The sequence below is a fragment of the Myodes glareolus genome, chromosome X (genome assembly GCF_982192425.1).
Source record: "Myodes glareolus chromosome X, mMyoGla1.1, whole genome shotgun sequence".
NCBI lineage: Eukaryota > Metazoa > Chordata > Mammalia > Rodentia > Cricetidae > Myodes > Myodes glareolus.
The window spans coordinates 48,165,659-48,193,301 of record NC_142053.1 but is presented as its reverse complement, the minus strand read 5'-3'; the positions used below and the strand labels follow the sequence as shown (position 1 = coordinate 48,193,301).

Below are 27,643 nucleotides of genomic sequence, written 5' to 3'. Positions count from 1 at the left end.
CTCTCCCTCCTCCCCCTTCTCTTTTGGGCCCAGGTCTCACCACGTAGGCCAAGCAGACCTAGAACTCACCAGGTAGCCCCAACTCAGGGTTACAGTAATTCCCCTGCCTCCGCTTTTCAGGGACTGAGATGACAGCTGTGTGCCATCACCCACAACCCTTGCCTTTTTCTGAAGGCCAAAGGAACACATGGCTCTATCTCTCTCTTAGTCTTGAAGCTTCTGAGGCAGGGAGTGACACAAGCGAATTATAGGGGACAATAAGGCCTTCCATAACCCTTCGTCGACGTCTGTGTCCTCCTCTGTGTGGTAGTGATGGCTCTCCAGGAAGGCTGAAGACTGTTGACATGAATCTGTACTCCTAGGTTTGGGGAACTGGGTGTTATTGCATAATTATTCCATCCGTACACAAAGGAAATCCTTAAGACCTGAAAGAATGCTACATTCTTGAGGGCATGTGCCTGCTGTGGTGGCCTTTGCCTCTACTCCTAACACTTGAGACAGCGGGAAAGAGAATGTCAAGTTCAAAGACAGCCTGGGCTCCATAGCAAGATCCCATCTCAAAAATCAATGCACGAGCCGGCCGGTGGTAGCGCACGCCTTTAATCCCAGCACTTGGGAGGCAGAGGCAGGCAGATCTCTGTGAGTTCGAGACCAGCCTGGTCTACAAGAGCTAGTTCCAGGACAGGTTCCAAAGCTACAGAGAAAATTCGTCTCAAAAAAACAAGAACAAAACCAAAAACAAACCCAAAAAATCAATGCACGAATATACAGGGGCTACATTCCTAGGGAAAACTTTGCCCAGAAATAAACATCTCTGCACAACCCATGTGTCCTGCAGGAGGTTGCAGTGGGAAGGTATGAGGGATGGGAAGAGATGGGTGTGGCAGCTCTCCAGGCCTTTCCCAGTCTTAAAATAAAGAGACCTTTTTTCCCCCTCTCTGGAACACCCACTTTGAATAATAGGCTTTGGGCTGAGAGCTTATTATTATTTTTTGTTTGTTTGTTTTGAAGAGAGGCTTTCTCTCCGTATCCCTGGCTGTTCTGGAACTCACTCTGTAAAGCAGGCTGCGGGCCTCGAACTCACAGAGATCTGCCTGTCTCTGCTTCCCGAAGGCCGGGATAAAAGGCACCCACCACCATCGCTGTGCAAGAGCTGACTGTTGTAAAGATGGCTATAGAAAGACATTTAATAGGATAACCTGGGCTTCCTAGTGCTAGAGTTCCTCTGATAACCTTCCGAGACACCCCCCCACACACACACACGTGAGCCATTCTTAGAAGTCTATTCCCCAGCAGGAGAGACGGCACTCCTCCCAGGAGCCTGCACTGCTGACTCTGTTACTTAGGTATGCAGTCACGCCTCACAGCCAGCTATGGCCCACTAATGTAGGCTTTGTGGGAGTTAGTGGTTCCAGACCTTTCTGTGAAGCTCTTTTCTGTTCTCTTCCTCTTTTTCTTCTCTCTTCCCTCATTGTGTCTGGGTGTATCTCTCTTCCCTCATTGTGTCTGGGTGTATCTAGACACCTGCTTGCTGCCTCTCCAGTGTCTGTGTTCTCTGGTGCAAATGTGAATTTTGTTCAGTGGTCATAGTTAGTCATAGAGGAAAGAAAACCTCTCTTATAAATAGGGGTGGGCAGGTCACGTTCTGGCCAGTGAAATGTAAGCAAAAGCATGCATTACTTCTAGGAAGAGTTCTCAGAAGTCAGGAGCGGTTTTCCTTGTCCTTTCTGAGGCCTTTGGTGTGGATAGATTTGCCAGCACATAAACAGCCCTTCTGGACAATGAAACAATTAGCTATCTATGGTGAGTAGCAACTTGGGAGGACTTTGAGTAACTGGTAACTTTATAGAAATGTTGTATCCACCCACCTAGGCTGCCTATCTCCAGACTTCTTATGAGAGAGATAAGTTAACTATCATTTAAAAGCAATTGCTGCTGGTGTTTTTGTCAACAGGCAGAGCCAACCCTAGTAACTATGGCCATCTCTTGAAGAGAGACATGGCTTGACCAACACCTTCAGACAGTTAGCAGAATCGTCTAGGTTAAAACCTGGAGACGGGGGGATAAAAGCAGACCTTTGGAGTATCTTAAAGAATAACAGTAGGGACCTCTACAGTCTTCCTTTGCAGTAACCCATTTAGAAGCCAGCATCATATCGCCTAGGTTTACAACATCATATTCCCAGTGCGGAGTCTGCTGTCTGACAGACACACAGAACCAGCTCAATGAAAAGTTGTTGACAGAGAAAATCCTTCCTCAAGACTCAGTGATACCACTTTTGGGTATATATCCAAAGGATGCTCAGTCGTGTCACAAGGACATGTGCTCACCTATGTTCATAGCAGCATTGTTTGTCATAGCCAGAACCTGGAAACAACCTAAATGCCCTTTGACCAGAGAACGGATAAGGAAAATGTGTAATTTACACAATGGAGTACTACTCAGCAGAAAAAAAATAACAACAGCTTGAATTTTGCAGAAAAATGGATGGAGCTAGAAAACATCATTTTGAGTGAGGTAACCCAGACCTAGAAAGACAGTTATCACATGTACTCACTCATAGGTGGTTTTTAAACATAAAGCAAACAAAAGCAGCCCACAATCCCAGAGAACCTAGGCAGCAATGAGGACCCTAAGAGAGACATAGATACAATCTACGTGGGAAGTGGAAAAAGACAAGATCTCCTGAATAAATTGGAAGCATGGGGACCTTGGGAGAGGGTTGAAGGGGGGAGGGGAGAGGCAGGGAGGGGAGCAGAGAAAAATGTAGAGCTCAATAAAATCAATAAAAACCGTTGTTCACAGAACAAGTAGGTCATTGTTTTCATAACTGACGTGATCAACAAACCAGTTTGCTTGTGCCATTTGAAAGGCTTTGGGATGTAATTCCCCATTCCACCTCCATCAAAAAGCTTCTTGCCCAACCTTCCATCACTGGCTACAGCATCCAAAATGTCAAGAAATTTCATATTGATTGGCATGTGTCAGATACTGTGTGGTGCTCTGAAGATGTTTCCCTGGTCTTGGGAAGCTTCCAGAGTTCTAAGGCGCAAACAAAACTGTAAATCATGCAACCGGGATAAGTACCATTGGAGGATATTTCTTTGGAGAGAGTAGTGAACAAACATCATGGAGAGAGAGCGCGCGCCAAGAGACAGGACCAAGTAAGTTTGTGATTAGCAGAGTGAGCTGATGGGCAGCTGGGTGGTTCATGGCTCTTCACAGAGAAGCACATACCCAAAGTGTGGGGTGAGGAGTAGGGGAAGGAGGGAGTTCTGTGCAGATGGAGTTTGGCCAGAGCAGCAAAGTGGCACGTGGAGAGGCTAGAGAGGTCAGTGGAGGCTAGATCATGCAGCTACTGTGTGCCCTGGGAAGGAGTTTGGACTTTAGTCTAAGTATGATGATAAGCCATTGATAGGCTTAAGGCAAGGGGACTCCATGGTTTGGTTTGGCATTAAGGCTGCTCACTGTAGCCGCTCACTACAGCTGTGGGATGGACAGGGTCGAGCACAGAAGCAGGGAGCCCCACTGTGTGAGGATGTGTGAAGCTGTGTGAGGGTAGCTTAGACTACAGTGCTAGAGAAAAGGGATGTCTCTCCCTGCTCCCTCCCCCTCCATAAATGCATTTACAGGAGTACTGGAGCTAGGATGGAGACTTGGACAGCTGTGTAGTTGGGGATCCACAGCTATGGAGGTGAGAGTCAAGACTTGATTTTGATCTTAGAGATAACAATGTCTGTATGAAACACAGGAAAACCACCGAGAAGGAAAACTTTGAAAACCTGTGCCCCAAAGCTCAGGGCAAATCTTGAAACTAGACAGAGAGATTTTTTTGGAGCCACAAGACAAAGTAATGGTACTTAAGACCCTGAGAATAGCTGGGTGTGGTGGCGCACGCCTTTAATCCTAGCACTCAGGAGGCAGAGGCTGAGCCAATGTAACGGAGTCTTTTTGTTAATGGTTGTTTGGGTTTGAGACAGAGTCTGATTGTATAACCCAGGCTAGTTTAGAGCTTCCTTTGTAACCCTTGCTTGCTTTCATAGACTGTCCTCCCGTCTCAGTCCCCCAAATCCTAGGATTACCCGTGTGCACCACCCTGCTTGGTAATGTGTAGTTCTTTAAAATATATTTAATCCTGAACTTTCCCCAAAATTGTCTTTACTGATCCTTGTAGTTTAGGACCTAGTCAATTCGAGTACAAAGTTAATCTAACCACCGTGCCAAGGCATCTCTGGGCATTAGCAATTGCTCGGAGGGTTGTCATGTCTGCTGGTAGAAAATACAGTGAGGAGCTAGGGAAGTAGCCCTAGCACGCATGGAACCTTGGGTTTGCTCCCCAGAACAACAAAAACCAGGCATGATGAATCACACCTATAATTCCAGCATTCTCAAGGTAGAGACAGGAGGATCAGGATTTCAAGATTGTCCTCTGTTATATAATCCTAGGGGAAAAAAAACCAGAGAGAGAGAGAGAGAGAGAGAGAGAGGGAGAAAGAGAAAGAAGGAAGAACAAAAGAAAGAATGACAGGTAGTATCAGGAGGGTTGCATGGAGCTCTAAAGATATTTTAACTGAGTAACTTGATAAGAGCGTGCTATGAAAAATAGAAAGTAGAGGTTGGAGGGGAAACTGAGTCCCTTTGAGCAAAGAGGTAATCTGTCCAAATCTTACAGCCAGAGAGCTCCTCTGTCTTTGGGCTTCCTGGGCAGTGGTTTAGAAATGATCCCATGGAGGCACTTTGTTTGCACCTTGTGAAACCGAGGTCTAGAGAAGCCCATGCCAGGCCACCCGTGATATAGTTGGCTGTGGAAAGACAAGGAAGGACGGCAGTTCAGAACTCCTGAGTGTCTCTTCCTGGAATACCCCAGTTGCTTTAGGCTTCCTCAAAGTGACTTTTAGGGTTGTGTTCAATTTTACAGGATGGCATTTGAAGAAGAAATGTCAGAAAGAATGGAACAAAGAGTAAAAATGAGAGCGGGTCAGCAAACTGTTTTCCCCAGCTCTTGTGTCCCAGGCAATCTGGCTTTCTCCTGGGCTTTCTGCTTTCTGTTTGTCTCCCTCTGCAGCCCATTTCTCTCTGGGGTGGTGGCTTATGTTTATTCACATGACTTCAGCATTTCATTTCTGATGACATGCAGACATGGACAAGTCATGTGCTCCAGCTCTGGCCTTCACAGTTCTCTCTCCACACAGTTGTAACAGAGAATCTTTCCATATGCAAACATTCATAGCTCAGCTGGAAATGTAAATTAAAACGCACCTTCTTTCTGAAGAACCTTTCAGATCTACAAGATGCCACCCTTTCACAGTGGGGCTGGGAGTAAGGCGGAGCGCATGCTTCCTTGGGACACAGAATCAACTCAGAACATTGACTGCATTCTGGGGATGGTTTGATCATGGTAGCATGCCAATCTGAATGGCCAGTATCCTCCAAACTGGTTAAAATGAAATAAGGCTTGGTGGTTCAAACCTGTAGTCTCAGCTACTTTAGAATCTGAGGCAGAATACTTGAGCCCAGGAATATCAGGAAAATTCTCATCTAAAAAGAAGACTGGTTATGATACCGGAGAGATGACCCAGGAGCAAGAATATTGGCTGCTCTTCCAGAGGACCCAGGTTCAATTCACAGTTGTCTATAACTCCAGTTTCATGGAATCCAATGCCCTCTTTTTTGTCTCCCTGGGGACAAGGGATGCATGTGGTACACAGACATACATGCAGACACAATATCCATACACATAAAATGGATAAATAATTTTTAATTGGTTGACTTTGGATTTGGTGTTGCCCATCTGTGATCTTAGCATTCAGAAAGTGAAGGCAGCACGTCTTGATTTCTCGGTCATCTTGAGTTATATAGTTAAAAAAAAAGATTGCAGTCCCATGGTGGTGGTGGCACACGCCTTTAATCCTCGTACTGTGGAGGCAGAGGCAGGTGGAGCTCTGTGAGTTGGAGGCCAGCCTGGTCTACAGAGCGAGTTCTAGGATGACCAAGGCTACACAGAGAAACCCTGTATATAAAATCAACCCAAATCAATATCCAAGTCATCTTTGACCTAGACTACTTTGTTATTGCCTCTCTACCTGACTCATTTTGCCACTAGGTCATAGTGACTTTTCACCTGGTAGAAGATCCTCAAAGTTTCCCATAGTGGAGGCTCCCCAGCAACATGAACTTGGGAAATAGGCAGGGTCTACAGCCTGTGTGGAGCTGGAGTCTGCAGTTTGCACTTCTGGGTCATCCTGATGGAGTGGATTGCAGACCACACTTGAGAAGAAAGAACTGCCTTGTACTGACTTTGTCCTTTCCTTTTGGTGACCCCTGTTCTCACCCTTCCCTGGGCTGGCCCTCATCACCGCACAGCTGGATTAGAACAGCCTCTGTCTTTTCCAGCCTCCCCAGCTGCCACAACCCATCCTGTACAAATAATTCTTGCCTCCCATCCTTTCCCTGCTCAGAGGCTTCCCTGAGCGCTCTTAGATGCTAGCTAAAGGCATTTGGCTCTTGGCCAGCCTAGCCGGCTTCCCACCCTCCCCTTTCCTTCTTCTTGGTTCACTCCCACCCCCCACCCCCCCACCGGTCTTGTATCCATCGTTGGATTGGGAAACATTACACTACACGGGAGAAATCAAGACAACTATTGAGGTTATTCATCTCATTTGTTCAGGTATTCATCTCACCTCCTTTATATGCACAGTTTGCCTCGCACTAGCTCTATGACTTTGGCCAAAGGGCCCAAGTTCTCTGTACCTTACTTAGCATTCTCATTTTCTCATTGGTAAAATGAGAATGTTTATTATTGGTGGCTTTTGGCTGGAGATTAAGTCCGGGCCTTTCTTGTACTGGGTGTGCTCTCTACCACTGAGCTACACTGTGTCTAAATAGGGTTCTTAATAGGACATACTTCATAGGCTTGTGGAGACGACTTAAAAAGTCAATAAAATGGATTCTAATGGTATGCAACATAAACTGTCACGTAACTGAAGATATGATTGTGATCTTTGCCTCTTCCAGCCTGCTCTTTTCTAGAAACCATTTCTTCTCGGAATATTGAATTGATAAGAGTCCCTGGTAAGGCCTTGACTGATTCAGGGGTGGGGATATTTCAATGCTCAGTGTTTGGATCTAACTGGGTTTCTCTGCAGCCCTCTCCCAGGGACTGGGTTGTCTCTCAAGCTGTAATTGGCCTGCAAGGAGGAGAAAAGGTAAGATTTGAAAGCAAGGGTTTCCAGAATAAACACAATGATGTTAGTACAACTTCAAAACGTCTCCAGAGCCAGCGGGCCCTACACTTTCTTTCCTGGTGCTTTCTCCTATTTTTCTTCCTATACACCAGGTGCAAGCAGCCCTGCCTCTTCCCCTACTCAGTCTTCACTGGCTCTCCAGGAGGCCTCCCTCCCAAGTAGTTTCCTCTGTGCTTGTCTTGAACCCTGGAACCTTGCTCTTTGTAGCCAAGGCAGCCCCTTTCTGTTAATCTAGTCCCACTGTGGGTGTGGGTGTTCGTGGGTAGTTAAACTTAGCTAGATAGCAATGCATTACTACTGTTCTAGCGTTCAAATGAATGTCTCTGCTTTCACAGATAAATATAAGCAGTTCTTTTAAAAGCCACAGTGAGATACTGGACACAGTGGCATACCTTTAATCCCAGCACTGGGGAGGCAGAGACAGATGGATCTCTGTGAGTTCAGGACCAGCCTGGTCTACAAAGCAAGTTCCAGGACAGCCAAAGATACACAGAGAAAATCTGTGTCAAAAAAAAAAAAGAAAGAAAACCAAAAAAGTCACATTGAACTCAATAATTTTGTTCTTTGCTTTCTCCCTCATCATTTCCTTCCCCTCTTCCTCTCATTAAAGATGCCCAGTTCAACCACTATGGATTTGAGGGTGGTCTGAGAGTATTTTTGACATGTCTAGGGGAAGCTGCTGTCTCCTGAGGTCCGTGGGGTAACTCTGGGAGCCACACAGAGCCCTCTGCCTGTCAGTTTTCTGGTCTGTTTAATGGAACTCAACCATAACTGCCTTGTTATAAGGGCAGGAAACAGTTTTGCCCTCAGGATGGTGGCAGAGCGGTGCTCTTGTGATGATGCCAGGAGGATCAATGCGACAGTAGATCAGAGGTCACCCAGCAAGTTGGCATGCCCAGAACCAAAGGTTTACTGCTTCAGCTCCCCTTGCTTTTTTTTTTTTTTCTTCTTGTTCTGGGTCTGATGCAACCAGCTGAACCTAGAACTTCAAAAGCCATGAAAGCCCACGAGCAATGTTTTCTTTTCCTGCTTTTCTCCACCCTAGTTGGTTTTCTGTGGAGCAACAATAACAGCTTGGTGCTGTGTGTGAATAACAAACACCTAAAGTTCCTCTTATCTGGTCTGCTAACTGCTGTGGCCTCAGAGGTTGCAGTTGTTTGTCTCTGTTTAGGCGGGGTTGCCTAGGGAACAAAATTGTTCTCTTTACCACTAAGTGATTGTGGGACAAGTTTTTTCCCCTTTCTTGTACAGAAAGTGCTTGTTGACCAGAGGGTTTGATGGGCTGCTTTCTGCCCCTCTTCATTCCCTCTCCCATAAGAACTCTTCCTCTCCTAGTGCCCCCCTCCCCTTTTTGAGACAAGGTCTCCTGCAGCCCAAAATGTCCTTGAACTTCTTATCTGCCTGCCTCCAAATTCTCAGGTGCTGAGACTAGAACAGCGCTCACCACCACACTCACTTCACCCCTGCCCCCATCCCCATCTTTATAATACCGTGGATCAAACTTTTTGTTACTTTTCAGCTAGAAAACAGGGGTGTAAAGTCTATAGGTGTACTGAATAGTCCCCAAAACCCCTCAGTTTGTTTTACAGGGAATGGGTGAAAGGATTTGGGAATGAAGGTTAAGAACACTGGGTCAGAGGAGGGATGGTTCCTTGAGAGCGGATGTGGCCATAGCCCTCAGTTTGTATCTATGCCATTAGCTCTGTACTCTGCACAGCATGACCAAACTAACAGGTGCACACAATGAATTTGGCATCCTGAGCAGCAAGATTGAGATTAGATAGGGAAATTGAGTCTCAAGAGGCCAGCAGAGATGTGTGATGTCCTGAAAATTGGAAAAGAACAGGCTAATATGTATGACTCTGACAGAGAAGGAAGCATTTCATTTTGAGTTAATTTGAGTAGCAATTGGGCCAAGTCATTTTGGTCACCTTGAGACTTATTATGACTTAAGAAAAGTGAAATTCTATTCAAACGCATGTGTCCAAAACATAGCTGTGTGTTCTACAGGAAGTCCAGATTAAATGAAATAACTGCCATAAGGGTGGCTCTCTTAAGAACCCAGTAGGCTCAGAATTGGTCTAGAATTAAGTCCATTTGAGGGTGCAGCAGAAGAGAAACTAAATGTCCTTCATTAGTCAGACAAACTGCAGAGAAATGTGGACAGAGAAGGGCAGTAGAAAGTATCCCCTAAGAGGTGCAGAGGGAAGCTGAAATAGACTTGGCCCACACCACTGGTTGATGCTGAGAGAGCTCTCAGGACTAGTGGAGAAGCAGGAACTGAACACATCTTTCTTTGGGTGGGGTGGGGAAATCTGACTAAAAGAATGTGGCTTTGCCACCTCACACAGGCTCCTACTTTGTCAAGGTCAAGGATTCTGAGTGGATTATTAGAAGCAGGAAGAGGCAAGTTCACCTATGTTAACTTGGCTCCTCTCTTGATCCTTCAGAAGCATACCTTTCTTGTTTGTTTGGGGGGATTCTTAGAAGGTATTTTTCCAAATTTCCCTTCAAGCTAAAAGTTGGGTGTTAATAGTCATTTAGACCAAGTAGGAAGGCTAAGTTGTGTCCAAATTTTCATAAGGGCTGTGCGATTTTGGACAAGTTACTTAAACTCGCTGAGTCTCAGCTTCCCTATGTGAACAGAGAGGTAAGAGCAAAAGCATGTAGAGACTATGTAAATGATACACCATCAAGGGAGGCAGCAGCCTTTCCCGGGTGTTCAGCAAATATTGGACAGACTAGCAAAACATTTTGCCTCTATCAAATGCCCACCCAGTCTATGTATACAATCAGACACCAAGTTTATTTTTAGAAAAAAAAAGAGCAAAGTTTATTGAAATTTCAAGCTACATCTGAAAAATCCAAATCCAAATCCTGAAGACATACAGCAGGATAAGGTGTCAGAAAGTGGAAAGTGTCCGCTGTCACAGAACCTCCTTACACACACTTCCTGGGTACATCTCCCAGGCCCCCAAGGGATCGAAACTATTTACTTCTCTTATCCACCACAGGACTCCATCCTTTAATTCATCCCAAAGTTTCTTACAAGAAGAAAACAAAAAACAAAAAACCCAACCCCCCAAAACAACAACAACAACAACAAAACAAAACCAACAACAAAAACAAAAACAATTAAAAAAAAACCTCAAACAAAAAAGTGAAGTCCAAACTGATCTTCTCTCAACCCCATTCTATGTAGTCAGCACCAATGAATGGTGGGTTTGGCATTCAAATGAGGACTTCAGTGTCTTCAGTGGACAGATGGGGGAGGGATGCAGCAGCAAGGCATCTGTGGCCGCATTGTGAGGCTGGTCCCCCTCTCCCTCCCTTGTATCTTAAGTCTTAATTAATCTAAAGGTCAAAGTGGATCAATTTGGTAAATTAGCACAGTCAAAAAATTAGCTTTAAGAGATAAGGGACCAGTCAGTACTCCCAAAGCTGATTAGACCCTTCAACATGTAGGTGTATGTGTATATGTATACATCACTACACTAAGATATAGATCTAGCCCTATGGGTATATATATGCATTTATGGCTATATAGAAAAACTATGCCAACACTAACCAAACAGAACTTTGTAAGCGGTCATCCCAAAGCTGTAATCCCACACTGGGCTGTGCACAAAGCCATGCAATATACCATATTAACCAACAGAAGGCTGACTTGGCTCAATCTCTCCCATCTCTGCCCCTGCCTGGGCAAGACAGAGGAGAAGAGAGAGGCTGCCTCTGCTTAAAACACAAGTGGCTTCTTCATAGGAACAGTCATTGTCAGATGAAGCTGTGGAAGATGTCCATGAAATGAAAAACAGACCCCTTATACTTTCTGGAGCACACTGGCATTACATCTCAAACTACTTTCTCCTTTGCCAGCTGTAACTAAGTTGCCCAGGCCCTGGAAGGCCCCTGGGCCCGGTAGCATGAGAGGCTCACTGGCTTGGGGGTTACTAGGCCCCATGCAACTCAGTGTCCAGGGACCTGCTCTTTGTCAGGGGTCTGTCACTGGAGTGGACCCAGATGGCCATGTCCTTGGGACATCTCTTGGCACCAGCTATGTTAGGTGTAAAGTTCTCCACATGAGATGACGCTTGGGGAGCCAAAAAAACAAACTGGAAAGAACTAGGTAGAACAAGTTGTGGCTCTGCCCACCCTGAGGACAAGAGCCACTTACACCGCAGAACCACCAGGGGCTTCTGGGGTTTCTGGGGATTCGGGTGCTGGCTCTTCAGGGCTCAGCCTGGACTGGAACTTTTCCAGCTGCTCTGGGCTTGCCAGGGTCTTCAGGAGGGTGTTCTCACGCTCCAGCTGGGAGTTCTTCTCCACCAGCTCACGGATCTGCTCCTTTAGGATCTCCACCTCCTCTCTCACAGCATACATCAGATGATTCTTCACTAGATCCTGCCATGGAACAAAGCTATTTGTTAGCTATCATGGCCCCTCCGCAGCACTGTCACCCTGCAATCAATCTGCTGCACTGGTCTTTATGCCACCATCAAGCAACCCTCACACAGCATGTTGTGCCTAGAGCTCACTTCTTTGCGCCCTATTCTCTTACACACTTAAGACTCTTGTTTAGGACAGTTGCAGGATTTGGGCCATGCCAGGGTTGGGAGCCCAACTTTGTTCCAGACTCTCCAATTACTAATGATTTTCAAGTCTGACTAGGTTAAAACCTCTCAGTTTATCCTGCTGATGGCACAAATCAGGGGGAAGCCTACAGTGCACCCCATATTCTTGGTCTGTTTTATAAACATTTGCCAATAATATGAAATCCTAAAAATGCCATCTATTTTGGCATTTTCTCCCCTGCATGTAACCCAGTACATCGAGTCACCCTTGTCTTGAAAACTCAAATAGGACACATGAACCTTACTCTGGGGATGGGTAGAGCTTTCTGTACCCTTTGAATTTACTGAGGGACAGGGAACTGTGCCATTAAGCTCCACAGCACAGTTGAGGGGCTTATCACTGGAAGAAGCCCCAAGTCTCTGCAGCATTTTGGCTGCTCGGTGGAGTATGACCTCTACCTATTAAGACGCAGGCCAGCAAAAGGGTGGGGTGCTTTGCTTTCTGTTTCCTCCCAACTCCTGACCCCAGCCCAGGATCTGCAGAGGCACTGCAGTGCAACTGCATCCAATGAGCTCTGGCCCCTGCCAACTGCAGGAAACAGACAAATCCAAGAGTCGCAATTCTCACCTTGCACCATTCAGGAGGGAGTCAGAGGCTGCTGCAAAGCCCTGGGATGGAGGAGGAGTCAAAAGGGAGGTAGTCTACCAAGGGCAGATTGGGAATGTCCTAAAAGGCATCCCGCCAATTGTCCCCTAAGGTCTCCAATGAGGATAGGAAGCTGGCAGTTATTTTCCTTAGGATCCTGGCTAAACGCTTTTGCATCCACCCCCTCAGAACTGTCCAGAGTTACATAAGCTACAAATAAGTCAGGGGACGGTAATGACGCAGTGATGCCACTCACCATGGCCTGCTCAATCTTGTTGTCTAGGGCCACCACGCTGGCTCCGGAGGCACTGCCAAGACAAAAAGCAAAGCCACCCATTACTCACTCTAAGTCCAAGGCAGTTGTGGCTGAAGTCCTCCATCTGCCTAGGGTCTTCTTCTCTCCTGCCTCCCTGGCCTGAATTCCAGGCACTTAATGTCTCTCTCCAGCCCCTGCAGGAAACTGCACTTCTCTAACCCCCCCCCCCCCCCCCCCCCCCCCCCGCTAACCTTGCTTGGGCACCGCCCTGAGTTCCAAAGGATTGGAGCTCCGCGCGGTTCTGAGGCGCCTGGGCCTGAGCGGCCTGCTTTCAGGCTATTTGCAAACAATAGAGCGCGCGCCCAAGGAAAGCCCCCTGCGGCGGGGCCCCAAAGGTCCCCGGCAAACCTACCAATCTCCGAACCTAGCTAGGAATTTCTTCTCGATTTAGAAGCTTCCGACCTTTCCCCAGACGGTGCACAGCCTGTCCCAGCTCTGCCTAGTTCGCCGCCCCTCTGCCTTAGCGGCGGCAGCTGCTGGTTCTCACCGCCGCGCGGCAGCCGCAGGGACGCTCCGCCGGCGGATCACAGTGCGGAGGTGACCCCCCCTCCTGTGTCCCCCTATCCCCACCCCTTCCCAGGATGCTACACCGCGGGGAAACAGGGACCAGTGCAAGGCTAGCTAGCTCTGTGATCCACCTCGGAGCCCAGTCCCGTGGGCTCCGCGGCTCGATTCAGCGAGCGAGCTAGGGCAAGTGGTTACCTGTTATCCAGCTTAACGGAAACCACATCCCCTCCAAGCAGAGAAGAGAAGAAGGAGATGGAGAAATTGTGCAGCTGATAGACCGCCACCTCCATGGGGGTCTGATACATTTCGGTGTTCATGATTCGAGTTGCCGGGGGAGCTGTGGCTGGTTTGGGTGGCTGCTGGCGCGCTGCTATGGGATAGGCTCCGGCGCCGCAGTTCGGCCCTGGAGCTAGGAGTAGAAGGAAGGCTGCTGGGCAGAACCTGAGCAAGTCAGGCACTTCAAGCTGGAGTTGAAGGGAAGTGGCTCGAGGGAAGTCACCAAGTGTGTCACAAACTCCACAGCTGCCAGCCCAACCCAGACTCAGAGATAATTTCGGCTCCTGCTTCTTTATATAGGAGGAGCCCGCTGCGTCACATGGCGTCAGGGGCCATGCAAATGAGTCCTGTACTGGGCTTTGTGGCTCAGTTAAACCACATCCCCCTCGGTGAACCTTAGTCAGGGAGTGTAAACAGTTCAGCACTTTCTTGTGCCAACTGGCATCTCCAAAGAGGACTTTGGAGGCTGGTAAAAACCAAACTGGAGCTCATTTCTAGAGAAATGAACAGCAGGTAGAAAGCATTCAGTAGAGGGCGGCACTGCATTTAAAAGCTTTCCGGGTGCCAATCCATGTGCTCTAACTGGCTTTGCAATGCTCTCCTGTCACTCTCTGAATGCCTACCCCCACCATTAGGAGTCTCACTTTCTCCAGCTGACTGCGTCTTTCCTTGGACACAGACTTTCCATCTGTATGTTCACTCACTCAGCAATACAGCTGTCTAGCAAAGTATCAGCCAGATGCTTACCCAGTCTGGTCCAAACTCCAGGACCCGCTCAACTCATCTCTTCCTTGAGAAGTACAAGTATGGGAATAATGGGTGGTCTGCATGTAATACACTCACAGGTGTGCACGAATCTGTGAGTGCATGTGTATGGGGGAAAGGGGATTCAAAAGCTGATGAGATCGACACATAATAGGGAGCAGTAGGTGGCTGACAGAGGATGTGGAAAGAAGACAGAGTAGTGGAGTTGGCAATGGAGTGACCACCGATGACAGTCCTTTTCTCTTTGGTCTCTACACCCTACTCTGCAAAGAAAATACATTCACCACTATTGCCTGAGAACTCATGTCCCTATTTATTTTATTTTATGTGTATGAGTGTTTTACTGGTATTTATGTCTATGCACCACATGAGTGCCTGGTGTCTGTCTGAGGAGGCCAGAAAAGGGCATTGGATCCTCTGGGACTAGAGTTACAGAAGATTGTGAACAACCATGTGGTGCTGGCATTCGACTGGGTCCTCTGGAAGAGTAACCAGTGCTCTTGCTGCTGAGTCATCTCTCCAGCCCTATTTTTATTTATTTTTTACTTACTTACTTACAGGCAGGGTCTATCTATGTAGCTCAAGCTGATCTCCAATCACAATTTTCCTACATGCTGTGATTGTAGACTGAGCCAGCATGACTTGGCTAACTAATTTTTTAAAACATTTTTAAGGGCTGGAGGAATGACTCAGCCATTAAAGGCTAGGTTCACAACCAAAAATATTTCTAAAAACTTTCTTATAAACAGCAAACTGAAGAAGAAAACTACAAACCGAAGCTACACATAAATTGCCTCAGGAAAAATAGCTCCAGTGTCCACAGAGCCCTGAGGAAAGGAAGATTTAGGATTTCTCCAGGTGCTCCCAAGCTGAGAACCCTGAAGCACTGACACCAAGGGAAATTTGCCTCCTCCAGAAATCTCAAAGTCCTGATAACAGATCCATCTACATGTGCATATTTCCTGTTTTTTTTTTAACTTCTGTTTTACCATTCCTATAAAATATGAAATAATGAATGATACAGGAAATCCAAAAAGAAACTCCATCCCTGGGGGAAATTTGGCCAAACTATAAATAAATTCACTTTTATTTGCCCACTTCTGTTTACTTCAGAATACAGGAAATTAAGCTGGTACACTGTGGACCTAAGTGTCTAGTAGTAATGGGTCCAACTATATATATTCACCGTTGAAGAGTACTTAATGATGCCATAAGGAAAGGGGTTTCTGTTGTCTAATAAAATTACACGTGTTTGCATCAAAATGTATTTTCATTCTTTTGGGCATTAAAAAGGAAGGAAGGAAAGAAAAAGACTGAAAAAGGAGGTGGCATCTAAGCCTTGAGGTTCTTCCTACTCCTGCCTGAGAGGCCACCTGGTGGATAAAATTATAACTGCAAGGATAAGAATCAACGTGGGCAGAGAAAGGAATAAGTGATGCAATCACCAATACTGTTTACACCAACCCAGGACTAGAGGAACATTAGGTTCCACCAACATATACAATAGTTTGCATGATGTTAAGGCAAGTGCACATAAATCAGTGATCCACAAGCTATGGTCCAATGAAACAACTCAGGGCAATCATTCTATTGGAAAAGTACTGGGACCTCTTATCAGCAAAGGAGGTAATTATTTGCTTCAGGATATTTCTTAGACAGGTACCTGGTACTGACACCCTGGCTAAGGCCCCAGCCAAGCCCAGTCTGAAGACCTTGATTTCCTCCTGGCTTTTAGTGCATTTATGTCACTGAACAGTCACTGTTTTCAACTATGAAATGGGGCTCCAATGGTAGATTTCAATGGTAAAATATTCAATGTCCACTGCAGTTGCAAAGAGCTGACCAAACGTCGGGTGATGGTGGTGTCCGCCTTTAATCCCAGCACTAGGGAGGTCTACAAGAGCTAGTTCCAGGACAGGTTCCAAAGCTACAGAGAAACCCTGTCTCAAAAAAAAAAAATAAATAAATAAATAAAAAAGCAAAGAGCTGACCAATAAACTCCAAGCAAATCTTTTCCATAGCCCATTCCATACCATTTTAGGTGGGAGAAAATGGCAACCAACAAGACATTGTTAACTTCGGACTCTCTGAATGTGGTATTTGCACTAAGTGGTGTGTAGCAGACAGAACAAAGTATAGGTAGTATTTATAGGTCATTAAGAACATTATCCGAGGAGAAAAAAATCTTTTAAATTAGCGGCTTAGCTGCTCTTGGAGTTTCCTGATTTATTAATCTTCCCTCTGCCACCTAGAGCTTTCTTGGTCTGAAAAAACTTCTGGGTTAATTTTTTTTTATTGCTTTATAAATTTTTCCTAAACTACTGCTACTCACCCACCTCAAGACTACAAAGAAGATGGTGAGAAGACAGTGGGAGGTAGGGATAAGACAGGTTGGCAGGGGCAAAATACCACCAGGAAAATGATGTACAAGAGAAATAAAACAACCATTTTGATGAAGATTTCTTCATTTGGAAACAGTGACAGAGAATTTCAGGTACTTTGAGGAAAGAAGAGAAAAGAGGAAATAGGGGTTGCTCACAAGGTTGAATTGAATTGCTCACTAATTATACTTCAAATAAAAAACAACTTGAGTTTGAGATTCACTGACTATAATAGCTACTATAGCACTAGCTATGGGCTGACACTGTGCTGGCTATACCATAAACCCTGCATTTTAGGCAATATCGCTACCATTTACAAATGAAAAAAACTGAGGGTCTGGTACCTTGCCCAACATGGTGAATACATTGCAGAGCTAGGACTCTAGCACAAATCTACTGACCAAGAAACTAAGTTTATTTGTTTGACTATACCAGTTAATGGATAATTGTTGGTCAGGAAGTAGGTTTACCGAAAGAGCAGAGATTACTAAAGTTGGAGGGATGAATTGGAGGAGTCAGAGAAGGGTAAGGAGGAAAGAAAGGGTGAAGGGAAAATGCCTGTAGGATGCCAGCAACTTTGATGACATACAAGAGGCTCTAAGACCAACTTTGAGTTTTAAGCATAGTCAGCTTTTCTGACACTTGGAGATGAGAAAAAATATTCAAACTGTCCCTAAGAGCTTTAGAAAAGGGCCATGTTGCTTTTACTGGTTAATGAATAAAGAAACTGCTTTTGGCCAATGGCTTAACAGAGTAAAGCCAGGCTGAAAGAGATCTAAAGAGAGAGTAGGTGGAGTCAGGGAGAAGCCCTGTAGCCCCGCCATAGACAGACACCTGTCCGATGGAACTTTACCCTGTAAGCCACAACCACATGGCAATACACAGATTAACGGAGATGGGTTAGTTTAGGATATAAGAGTTAGGCAGAAATACATTTAAGCTATTGGCCAAAAGTATTGCAAATAAAAAAGAATAAAATAAAACTGATTAAACTGAAAAAAAGGGCCATGTTCATTTAGATCAGTTCAAAACACAATTGAGAAGTCTTCAAAGTCATGTCAGTCTAAGAAATAGGAGCTACTGGTGGTTCCATAAAGGAATGAATATATAGTTCCAGAGCACACACTATTCCAAATAAAGTGTATGGTTTTAGAATAACGATCACAATCTATTCAAACCTCAAATTTTTGGGTCCCGCACTTACTGACATCCTTAGTTAAATCTCTCAATTTTTTCTTATTCTTGCTGTACTGCCTTTAGAATGAGGTCAAAAAGTAAACAAGCTTAGTTGGGCATTGTGGCATACTTTTAATACCAAGAGGCAGAGACAGAGGCAGGCAGATTTCTGTGAGTTCAAGGCCAGTCTGTTGTATGTAGTGAGTTCCAGGTTAGTCAGGGCTATGGAGTGAGCGAACCCTTGTGAAAGGGAAGAAGGGAAGAGAAGAGAAGAAGGGAAGGGAAGGGAGGGAAGGGGATGGGACGGGGGGGAGGGAAGGGAAAGCAAGGCAAGTTTATACCAAGAACTTAGTGGTTTTGTTTTTCTGACTGAACCACTATCCTGTGGATTCAGCCCACACTTAGACCAATCTCTCTTCTGCTATATGTCCATAGTTTTGTATGTGAAAAGTAAGCTTTATCTCAATTTTCAGAGAATTACTGGATCCCAGGGTTATATAAAGAAAAAAAAGAACTTATGTAAATGTCTCTATACAAAGATTTTCTAATAAGGACAAGGGAGATTGGGGAAGGGGGTTGAACCTAAACGGTTAGTTTTATGGTTAACCCTCAGCATACCAGAAAACTCTTCTGTTTAAAACAGTTGCACCAACCCTTGGAGTGGGTGAAAGATTGCACAGTACATTATATCCATTACCTAGTCTAATACTTCTGATTAAAGTGCTGATCTTATCCTTCTGTCCTGCACAAGTGGACTCCACACAGGAACGAGAAACTCAAGACTTCAACAGCCCAACAACATCAACATTCAGAAATATTTCTAAGCCTCTTATATTCCACAACTTATAAATATAGCCTAGATCTGGAGCCAGCACACCAGTACCTGCTGTGTGTGAGCTAGGCTCTTCACTGGCTTCACTTTTAGTCCTAACGCCACAGTACTTTGCAAGGAAGCAGACATAGCTGACCCTACCTCCCTCAGGGGTGACCTCCTAAAGGAGGGTGTTGTGATGAGGATGGATCAATTTTCCTCATTTCAGGAGGCCATGGGAAGTAGTTTATTGTTTGAGCTGGAAGAATGTGTTCACATTCCCAATTGGTCTGTTCTACTTTAAAAACCAAAGTCATCCGGACAAGAGCTCCTGCTACTTGGGGTTCCCACAGGATAGTAGATAGGTAACTGGGAAAAATCCTAGCAGCATAAACCTCACATGGGATCTCAGCATGGTGCAAAAGGGTGGCGATCAGGCTTGGGTGGGTGTGGTAGGTTAGAGGAGGCAGTGAGGGGGAACATCTTACTTCCCTTTTTGTCACACTTGAAGCATTGTGTACCACACAGCCAGAAGGAAACTATTTATAGGCAAGTCTTCCGTATTTTCTACAGGGAATGTTCCACCCAAGGATTCAGCAATATTGCCAGCAAAACACAGGGTCCTATGTCAGGAGAAGCGGAAAAGGACATGATGCGAGAGGTGTGGGACCAGCCACAAAACAAACATTGGGTTAGGAGCTAGAAAGGGAAATACAAAAAGGATATTGAATGCCTGAGCATTAGTACAGTGCTAATGGGATAGGTCAAAAAATCCCTCCCCAGTTATTCCTCCACCAGAAACCCCTTCTATCTAGGCTCTGTCTAGTTCTGGTTACTTACTTGTCCCATTTTCTGAAGAGGCTGGGGGAATAAGGAGGCTGGAATGCCATGGTATAATCTGTCCTTGTTTCTTTCTTATCTTCTCTCTTCCCCTCTGGTTCCACTCCAATGTGGGAGACTATAGACAGGAAGGCCACTGCCACTTACATAGTTATTTTGACTTCATGGAAAATCCCCAGTGTTCAGAAGGAGAGAAGCAAGAAGAAAAGACGGTGACAGTGAAAGTGTCTTGTTCTCTGTCGATCATGTGAATTGCCTTGCATAGCCAGGACCCAGAGCCTTAATTTTGTTGGGCGGGAAAGTGGGGAGGATGTAGAAAATGCAGAAGGCAATGGTGTTACGGGGGACAAGTAGAATCCCGGTAGAAAGATGGATACTCTCTTGGAGAAGCAGCTCTAGCAAATGATTTGGGGCACACCCTGGCACTGGATGATGGCAAGAACAATGAATTGTGCCTTTCAGCTCCCTCCTGGACAGGGTCCCGTGTGAGCTTCACAAACAATATCTGAGTGACACTAGGGATAGGAGGCAGAACTGAACTCCATTTCAATAAGGCATTCTGCCCTCATCCCCCAACCCCCCTTATTAACATAAGTAAACATTGCTCTCCTCAAACCACCTTCATTACCCTGACTTTGATGGCTAACTGTGGGGAGGTCTTATATTGGAGTCTCAACAGGACTGGAAATATTGATGATTTTTCAGGAATGTAGTTTAACCTCAGTGGATCTCAAATTTCATGAACCTTGTATCAGTATTTATGCCTGTCTCCTTTCCCTTTATACCTTGTGGCTGGCACAATCAACCGCCATAATTTTTTCAAGCCTTCTTCACATTTTCACCCTTACCAATAACTATCTATAAATTTCCTGAAAAAGAGGTTTGTAAAATTAATTTAGGTAAAAAGCAAACTGGTAATATAAGATAAATTATGATTCCTTCTAGAATATCTTAAGTTTGTGGCAAGTTTAGAATTTCTCCCTACTGTTAGATGTTGGTGAAAAGTTTATGTAAAGAAAACAAAACAAAACAAAAAACTAGGGTTTGGCACAGGAGTGTAGCTTGGAGTTCATGGGAACCATACCATTTCTACCTCTGGGCATAATTTTAAAATGAAGAGTAAAGTTTTCTTATTCCCATCCTCTCTTCTCTTCGGCTACTGTCTACCTGAAGCTGATAATATAGCCGCCACAGAATATGGTGTTTTTGTAGGATCTGTTTTCTCTGACACTGTGACTGACAGTGCCAAGAAGGGTTTGTAATGTAAGGCCACCATGGGGGGGGCGTTTATGTCTCCCTGCCATGTTCTTGGCCTTTCTCCCTTGGCCAACTCAGTCTTAATCTCATTCTATATCCTTTATGAAGCAGATACTGGGCTTGTTTGCACACCCATCCCCAAGCCAAGAGACATATTAATGAAGGCAAATAACTTCTCTCTGAAAATCTTGGTGCACTATAGCCTTACAGAGGCTGGGAAAATAAGGGTATAATATGGCCAAGGACACACTGGCAGGGCCTTCTTACCCACTTTGCTCTGTGAAGCCATCTTGAGAGCCAAAATTCCAAATCATTTTTTTCTAGCAGTTGCCAAGGTTACTTGGATTGGTACATCAAGGACTTAAGGCTACTAGAAATTCTTAGGAGACAAAAACCAAGAGAACTCTGTTAGGGTGACAGAGACAACAGACAAGGGGCTTGCTAATAAGGCAGAGGACCTTGTCAGGGAGGCAGAGCTAACAGGCAAGGGATTTGTGAAGAAGGCATAGGCTCTAAGATGGAACACCTGGCTTCACTGTGTGACCCACAATAAAATAGGTGACCTTTGAAGTGATACAAGTTCTCTAAGGAATATAAGAATGGCTAATAATGCCAGCTTCTTTAGGGATTTTGGTTCCTGAATCTACAATGGGTCTTACATTGTGCTTAGTAAAGCCCCTTTAAATCACAGCAGAGCTATTCAACAAACAGTCACTTGAGGTGGATCCTTGGATCTCTTTTGTGGGACTCTATAACTTGTGGAGAGAGGCGCTACAAATTTCAAAGGATCTGGTCTGTCCACACCCTACCCTGGGATTTCCTGGATGGTGAGACGGCAGTTTAGATAGAGGGGATACAGAAATTGATTGAGAAATAGGGGTACACTTCTATTAAAACAGAAAGCAGAAAAATAGGTGGAATTATTCCTTGGGCAGGGCCCCCCAACCATGGGAATAGTGCCAGAGAACACTTAAAGGAGTGATGGGAGTGGTTAAGGAAGGCCTTTCAACAGGTTTAAGAAACGCTGACAAGGGATACACACACCTTCTCAGGAAGAAAGAGAAAAAACACACGCACGCGCGCGCACACACACACACACACACACACACACACACACTATGCAAACACTTCCTTCTCTAGCCTTTCACAAAGTCTGATTCCTAGAGATAGGCAGGCAAAGAGGGGTCTCATCTTCCTTTCTCCTTGGTTGTGAGCTTCCCTATCATTCTCAGTAAGATAATAGGGTCACAGTATATGGCAATATAGCAAGACAGGGCACTTTAAATCAAGTCAGTGTTTGAATCATGGCTTAAAGGTGTGAGCCAAGAAAAGGCCTATCTAAATAGCTCCTGTGGTACCATAGATAGATACTGAGTTCTACTTTGTATGATGTAGTTCAACATATTCTAGGCCAGTTACCTAATTTTCCATGTTTCTCACTCTTACAAACTTGATAAGACCACAAGAGAGCTATTATTAGGGGGATAATTTCAAAACTACTCTGTTTTTGTTTTATGTCTTTTTTGGGGGTGGGGAGGAAAGGTGTTGAGACAGCTTCTTGCTATACAGTCTTGACTGGCCTGGATCTTGCTTTGTAGTCCATGTTAACCTTGAATTTGCAGAGATCATCCTACTTCAGCCTCTTCAGTGTTGGGATTACAGGCATGTGCTGCCATGGCCAGCCTTTCTGAAATACTTTGATTTATATATAAACTTTGGAAAACTTTGCCTCTGTTAAAAGAAATAGATTATTTCTAAGGCACTTCACAGTTGTTTTTAGAATTCTGTCTGTGAAGTTTAGGAGGTTTGGAAATGGGATCTCACAACAGGGAAGAGAGAACTCAGGCCAGAGAATAGGAAGGGTCTGACTTTTCTGAACATCATAGTCAATGAACAGACCTTAATTCCATTTACAGAAGTTAGCTCTACTGAAGGTCCATGCTTGTCATCTAACTAGTCAAATGTGGGTTGGGTTGTTTACTAGGTTTGCCAAAAGGATGTAACTCATTCCCTAACAGTAACTTGCTAGGGCTGACTACAAATGCCCAGTTGGGGACTATTTGCTGCACACATGCCCATCCCTATCCTAACCCAAGGCTGAAACTTAACTACTTCTACCATCTCTATCACCCTATGCTATGATTATGTCATGTCCTTGGTCAAGAGGCTGCCTCCACTGCTTACCAATTCCCCTCTCTCAAGGGATAACAGGAGGGGAATTCACTGCTCTCTGTGATATGCATCTGATCTGTGACCTGTAGTTGGGCATTGTATTTCATTTTCATCTTTATTTTATACTGCTATATTCTGGGGCTTAGAAATAAGCAAAGGCTATGCTTTTCTCCAAGACCTGGATTTCCTGGTTTCCTGTCAAAAACAGAATGATCTTTTAACCTTTTTCTATTCTGTTCTTCCTTGAGACATTGTTATAGGTGAGACTTTAAAAGAGAGATACTTTGGGTCAAAAACCTGGAAAATTTTAGTGCCAGCCTAAAACACCAGAGTCATGTGTTGAATGTTTGGTCCCAAAGTGGTGGCACTATTTCAGGGGTTGGGGGTCTACCTGTAAAGAAGGAGGTTAATGTTAGACTGCTCTTGGAAGATTATACCCATTCCCCATCCCTTTCTGTTCTCTGTCCACTATTAGGTGAGCAGCCTTTGTCCACTGTTCTCTGTTCTCTGTCCACTATTAGGTGAGCAGCCTTTGTCCACTGTTTTCTGTTCTCTGTCCACTATTAGGTGAGACAGACTGTTCTCTGTCCACTATTAGGTGAGTAGCCTTTGCCACATGCTCCTGCCACCATGCTGTTCTGACTAATCATAGGTACAGAATCAATTAAACCAAAAACAATGAACTTGTAGCTGTTCTCTGAGGTACACAGCTCTCAGTCCTTCCTGAAAGCAGGCATGTGAAATAGTGAAGTCACCTTAACAAGTACAGACTTCTTTTAAAGGCCACAAGAATACTGTAAAGATAAAGCACAGAAAAGAAAAGTTCAAAGTGCCAGCATAGATTAAAAACAACAACAACAACAACAACAACAACTTATAGCTATCTTTGTGTCAATAATCAAAGACAGAAGTGCCTGGGTCATGATGGGTGAAGGTTTTATGAGCATAAGAAGCCTTTAAGACCTACAGACAACAGAGTTTGTGTGCCTGACCAGGTAAAGCTTCTTGCCAAAGCTCATACACCTTGAAAATAAGATGAACACTAGCTCCACTATCCTGGGATAGAGCTCTAGCAGCAACCTAATGAATCCTGGTCAATAGTTCTGTAATTTTGTTATTTGTTGAAACTAAATAATACTGTGGGGTTTGTTGACAGAGTTGCAAGAGAACTAAAGTAAATATGGAAAAAACTGAGGAATAGCCAAGTATAGGCAGTTATTACCTCTATGGCTAAGAAGGGATTTTTAAAGATACTCCCTTGACTTCTGTTATGTTACCAGTGAGTCCTCTCTAGGCAGTTATAATAAGGATTTGGCCCACATGCAGATACAGGTCCCTCAGACAGATGGTAATGAAAGAAGAGTGAAGAGATATTTCCTAATGTACTTTTCTTGAGAGATACTCTAACATCCATCCTAAATAAACCTTGTCAAGCAAGAAGAAAATTATGCCAGGAGACCAGAGTATTTTTCTCACGTTGCCTACTGGTCAGCTGGAAGACAGCATAGATGACTTCTAAACACCCTATGTTGTTAGATCCTCATCCATAAAAATGGAACTATGTTCTTCCTCTCATATAATGCCTCACAAGGTGTATATATTATGGACACCTTAAGGTCTGGAAATGAATAATTTCACTTTATTTTTAGCAGAACAAAAATGCTCTAGAAGATTATATATATAAACCATATATAATATGTGTGTATGTATTATATTTCTAGAGTTTATTGACAAGCTTTAGGCGCTCACATTCCTTAATTTGTTGGAGAATGAAAAGGGAACATGTGAATGTGATATACTACATGATCCTAAAGAATGATTAGAAAAAATGGCTTTCTAATTATGCAAACCTTCCAGTACTGTTTCAAAATTTCTGTCCAGTTTATAATTTTGTTCTAATGGCTTCAGAAGTTATTTACATCAATTATGTGGAGGAGGGTAGTTGAGGAATTGATATGAAAATGGAATCAATACATAAATTAGAATGCACAATATTAACCAAGTCACACAATCTCAGAAAGAAAAAAAAATCAAGTCACACAATCTCAGAAAGAAAAAAAATCACATGTTCTCTCTCACATGCAGAACCTAGACAATAATATATGTATATACATAAACAAATGTATAAGTGAGAACAATGTAACATGAAGAAAAGAGAACAAGAAAGACTAAAAGGAAAGAGGTGAGGAATGACTGAATGTAGGCAATGTTTATTACGAAAGATATCAAGTCATGAAAGAGGATATAAAGCTGTTTTCCTAGTTCTAATTCTGTCATGGATTTGTTTGTTTCTGTTGGTGTATAAGTGCATAAAATATATTTAGTACTAAAAGTATAAAATGTAATGCAAAGCCCACAGTTTCAGTTCCAAATGCCTATTCTAATTGCATAGAAATTCAAAATTAGAATTTTGCTAATAGTTAATTAGCAAAGCTAATTCTTTGCTAGAATTTTAGCAAGAAAGAACTATAGGCAAATTAATGTATTGACCTTTTGTTAACACATATGCTTTGAAATACTCATTGTCTGAGAGTAAGTCTACAGTTAATACATGAAAGGCCCTTGAAAATCAAATATTCCTTGCAAACAGAAATACAGTTTAACTGAGCAAGTGGCCACTGATAACTTGTAAGCAAAGTCCAACCACTTAAATAAAAAGGGACAGTTTGCCTGAGTATGTACTCTTGGTTCTCTGATCAGTTTCCATCTTTAGCTAAAGGGGCTGAGTCAGTTGGGAACAGGTCATCCACAGGGAGCAGTAGAGGGTGATAAAAGTCCAGGAGCAGGGCAGCCAAATCTCAACTGGCACTAATATCAAAGAGGGATTTAGGGCTAGCAGGCCTGAGTGACAGTACTATAACTTGAATGATGGCCTGGGAGGGAGAGACAAAACCCATCTAGATAAAAATATCCCAACATCCACTAAGATAAAGGCAATTCTTTGTCAATGTCACCCTTGTTTTTGAAATCTCCAAGCATTCTGTTAAAAATGAAAAGTCTTTCAGAGAGAAAACCCTTTATTTTTTTTTCAAGAATGGTGATGATCTTAGCTTGGTCTGAATTGGAAAGAATACTGCTTACCTGGTAGCCTAGGACATGCGAAGTGAGCCAAGATATTCAAGACTAGCTGTCAAGAAATCAAATATGTGTGATGGGCACCTGTAAAGGCAATAAACTTTATGGTCTTTGAGGCCAACTTGGAGATAACTCAGAAGACACCAGACTCAGATGGCCCTCATGGAGGAGGTAAGGAGGTAGTTGGGTGTCCTCCCGCCCCTAGGGCCCTGTTGTGAGGTGCTGACAGCTGGGAGAGGACCTGAAACCAGTTACCCTGGGGCTCCCAGCCAGCAGTGTATTTTCATCTTGTTTTGACTGGGACTGTCCTTCCCTGTATAAACACATCTACCTCAGAGGCAGAAAATGTAGAACAGCTTAAAATAGGTGAGTGGAATGTTTCTCGCTCCTGAATCACCAACAAAGAGATACCCTGCAGGTAGGCCTTGTTTAAAGCAAAATGGATATAAGGAAACTGTGGGAGTAAAGATCTGTGAGGTCTTGACCTAATGGGAGACCTCCAAAGCATCATCTGGTCTAAACTATAAAAGCAACAGCTCTCAAGTCCGGATTACCTATTCTAAGAGCAGTATCTACATTTGATTTGGGTTTTGGTTTATCCCCTCAGCATTTTAAATCTTGTCAATAGTCTTAGTAGCTCAGTTACTATATGATATGAGGCCTACTGTATGGATGAGAATCAGAAATGTTAAACCATTAAATGACTTTCCTGGAACTGCAGCACACTAGTGGCATAGGTCAGGTAAAAATCTTTGGTATTCTATTCCAAAGTACTGGCTTGTGTTTAACTGTGCATTGCTTGTTTGCAGTAAACCACTATATCACTGAGTTATTATGCCTCCAGACCTTTGTATCTTCTTTTATTTCCTTTGAGGAATGTTGCAAGTACAGTTGTATACTTGACAGTGACTGTAACTTACATCCAATGTCACTTCTTGGGTAATTCCTCTCATCACAGCAGCATGGAAATCGGGAAGGGGTCCTTATAAAGATCAGGAGGGAATCCCAGGACAAGTGGGCCCTCTAGGATGCAGGATAGAATAACTGCATTTCAGGAACAAACAGGTGCAAACCACCCAGGAGGCCATGTAGAAGGAACAAAAGACTGAGTATAGTACAGTATAAGGAAAGAGCAAAGGTAAACATGTACTTTGAAACAAACTGTCACCCATCACAGTGTCTTTGCAGGACTGGTGTCCCCTGCCTCAGGCTAAACTCAAGCAGGAACGTGTTTTAGAACCTTCCTGTTTCCTTTTCAGGTACCTTCCTCGTGCTTTTATCCTCAGGCGACCTGTGTCCTTGTCCTCCTACTGCCTGGGAGTTTCAGAGGTGGCTGGGCACTGGCCTCTCCACAGCACTGCTGCTTTCGGGAAAACTTTAGGTCTACCTTCCATAAACCAAGTGTACCTAGCATTTAGGCTAGCCCTAAAGGACAAATTAAAGAAATTTGTTTGTGTTTTCACTGGTCAGATCACAGGTGCTTTAATCAAAAGAAGTAAGTCCATAGCATAATTTTAGGTGAGGGTGGCAATGGTGAAGGAGACTGCATATCAACTATTTTTAAATATTGCCAAGAGGGCCATGCTATACACTCATAGCAGGTAAA

At 44.1% G+C, this 27,643-nt stretch overlaps 1 protein-coding gene across 3 annotated transcripts in view; it reads right to left on the bottom strand.

Annotated features, from left to right (window-relative positions):
* Nucleotides 1-10,048: 10,048 nt before the first annotated feature.
* The window catches only part of Tsc22d3 (TSC22 domain family member 3), a 61,962-nt gene continuing 44,367 nt past the window's right edge, over nucleotides 10,049-27,643 (bottom strand). For 2 of the 3 annotated variants that reach the window (XM_048428477.3, XM_048428479.3), the window contains 2 exons: nucleotides 12,718-12,769; nucleotides 10,049-11,645 (listed from right to left, as the gene is read on the bottom strand). In XM_048428477.3, the coding sequence (XP_048284434.1) occupies nucleotides 11,415-11,645; nucleotides 12,718-12,769 (283 nt within the window). In that variant the 3' untranslated portion in view covers nucleotides 10,049-11,414. Of the gene's footprint in view, nucleotides 11,646-12,717; nucleotides 12,770-13,479; nucleotides 13,754-27,643 lie in introns of those variants that run through there. The other variant, XM_048428480.3, reaches the window with a different exon arrangement.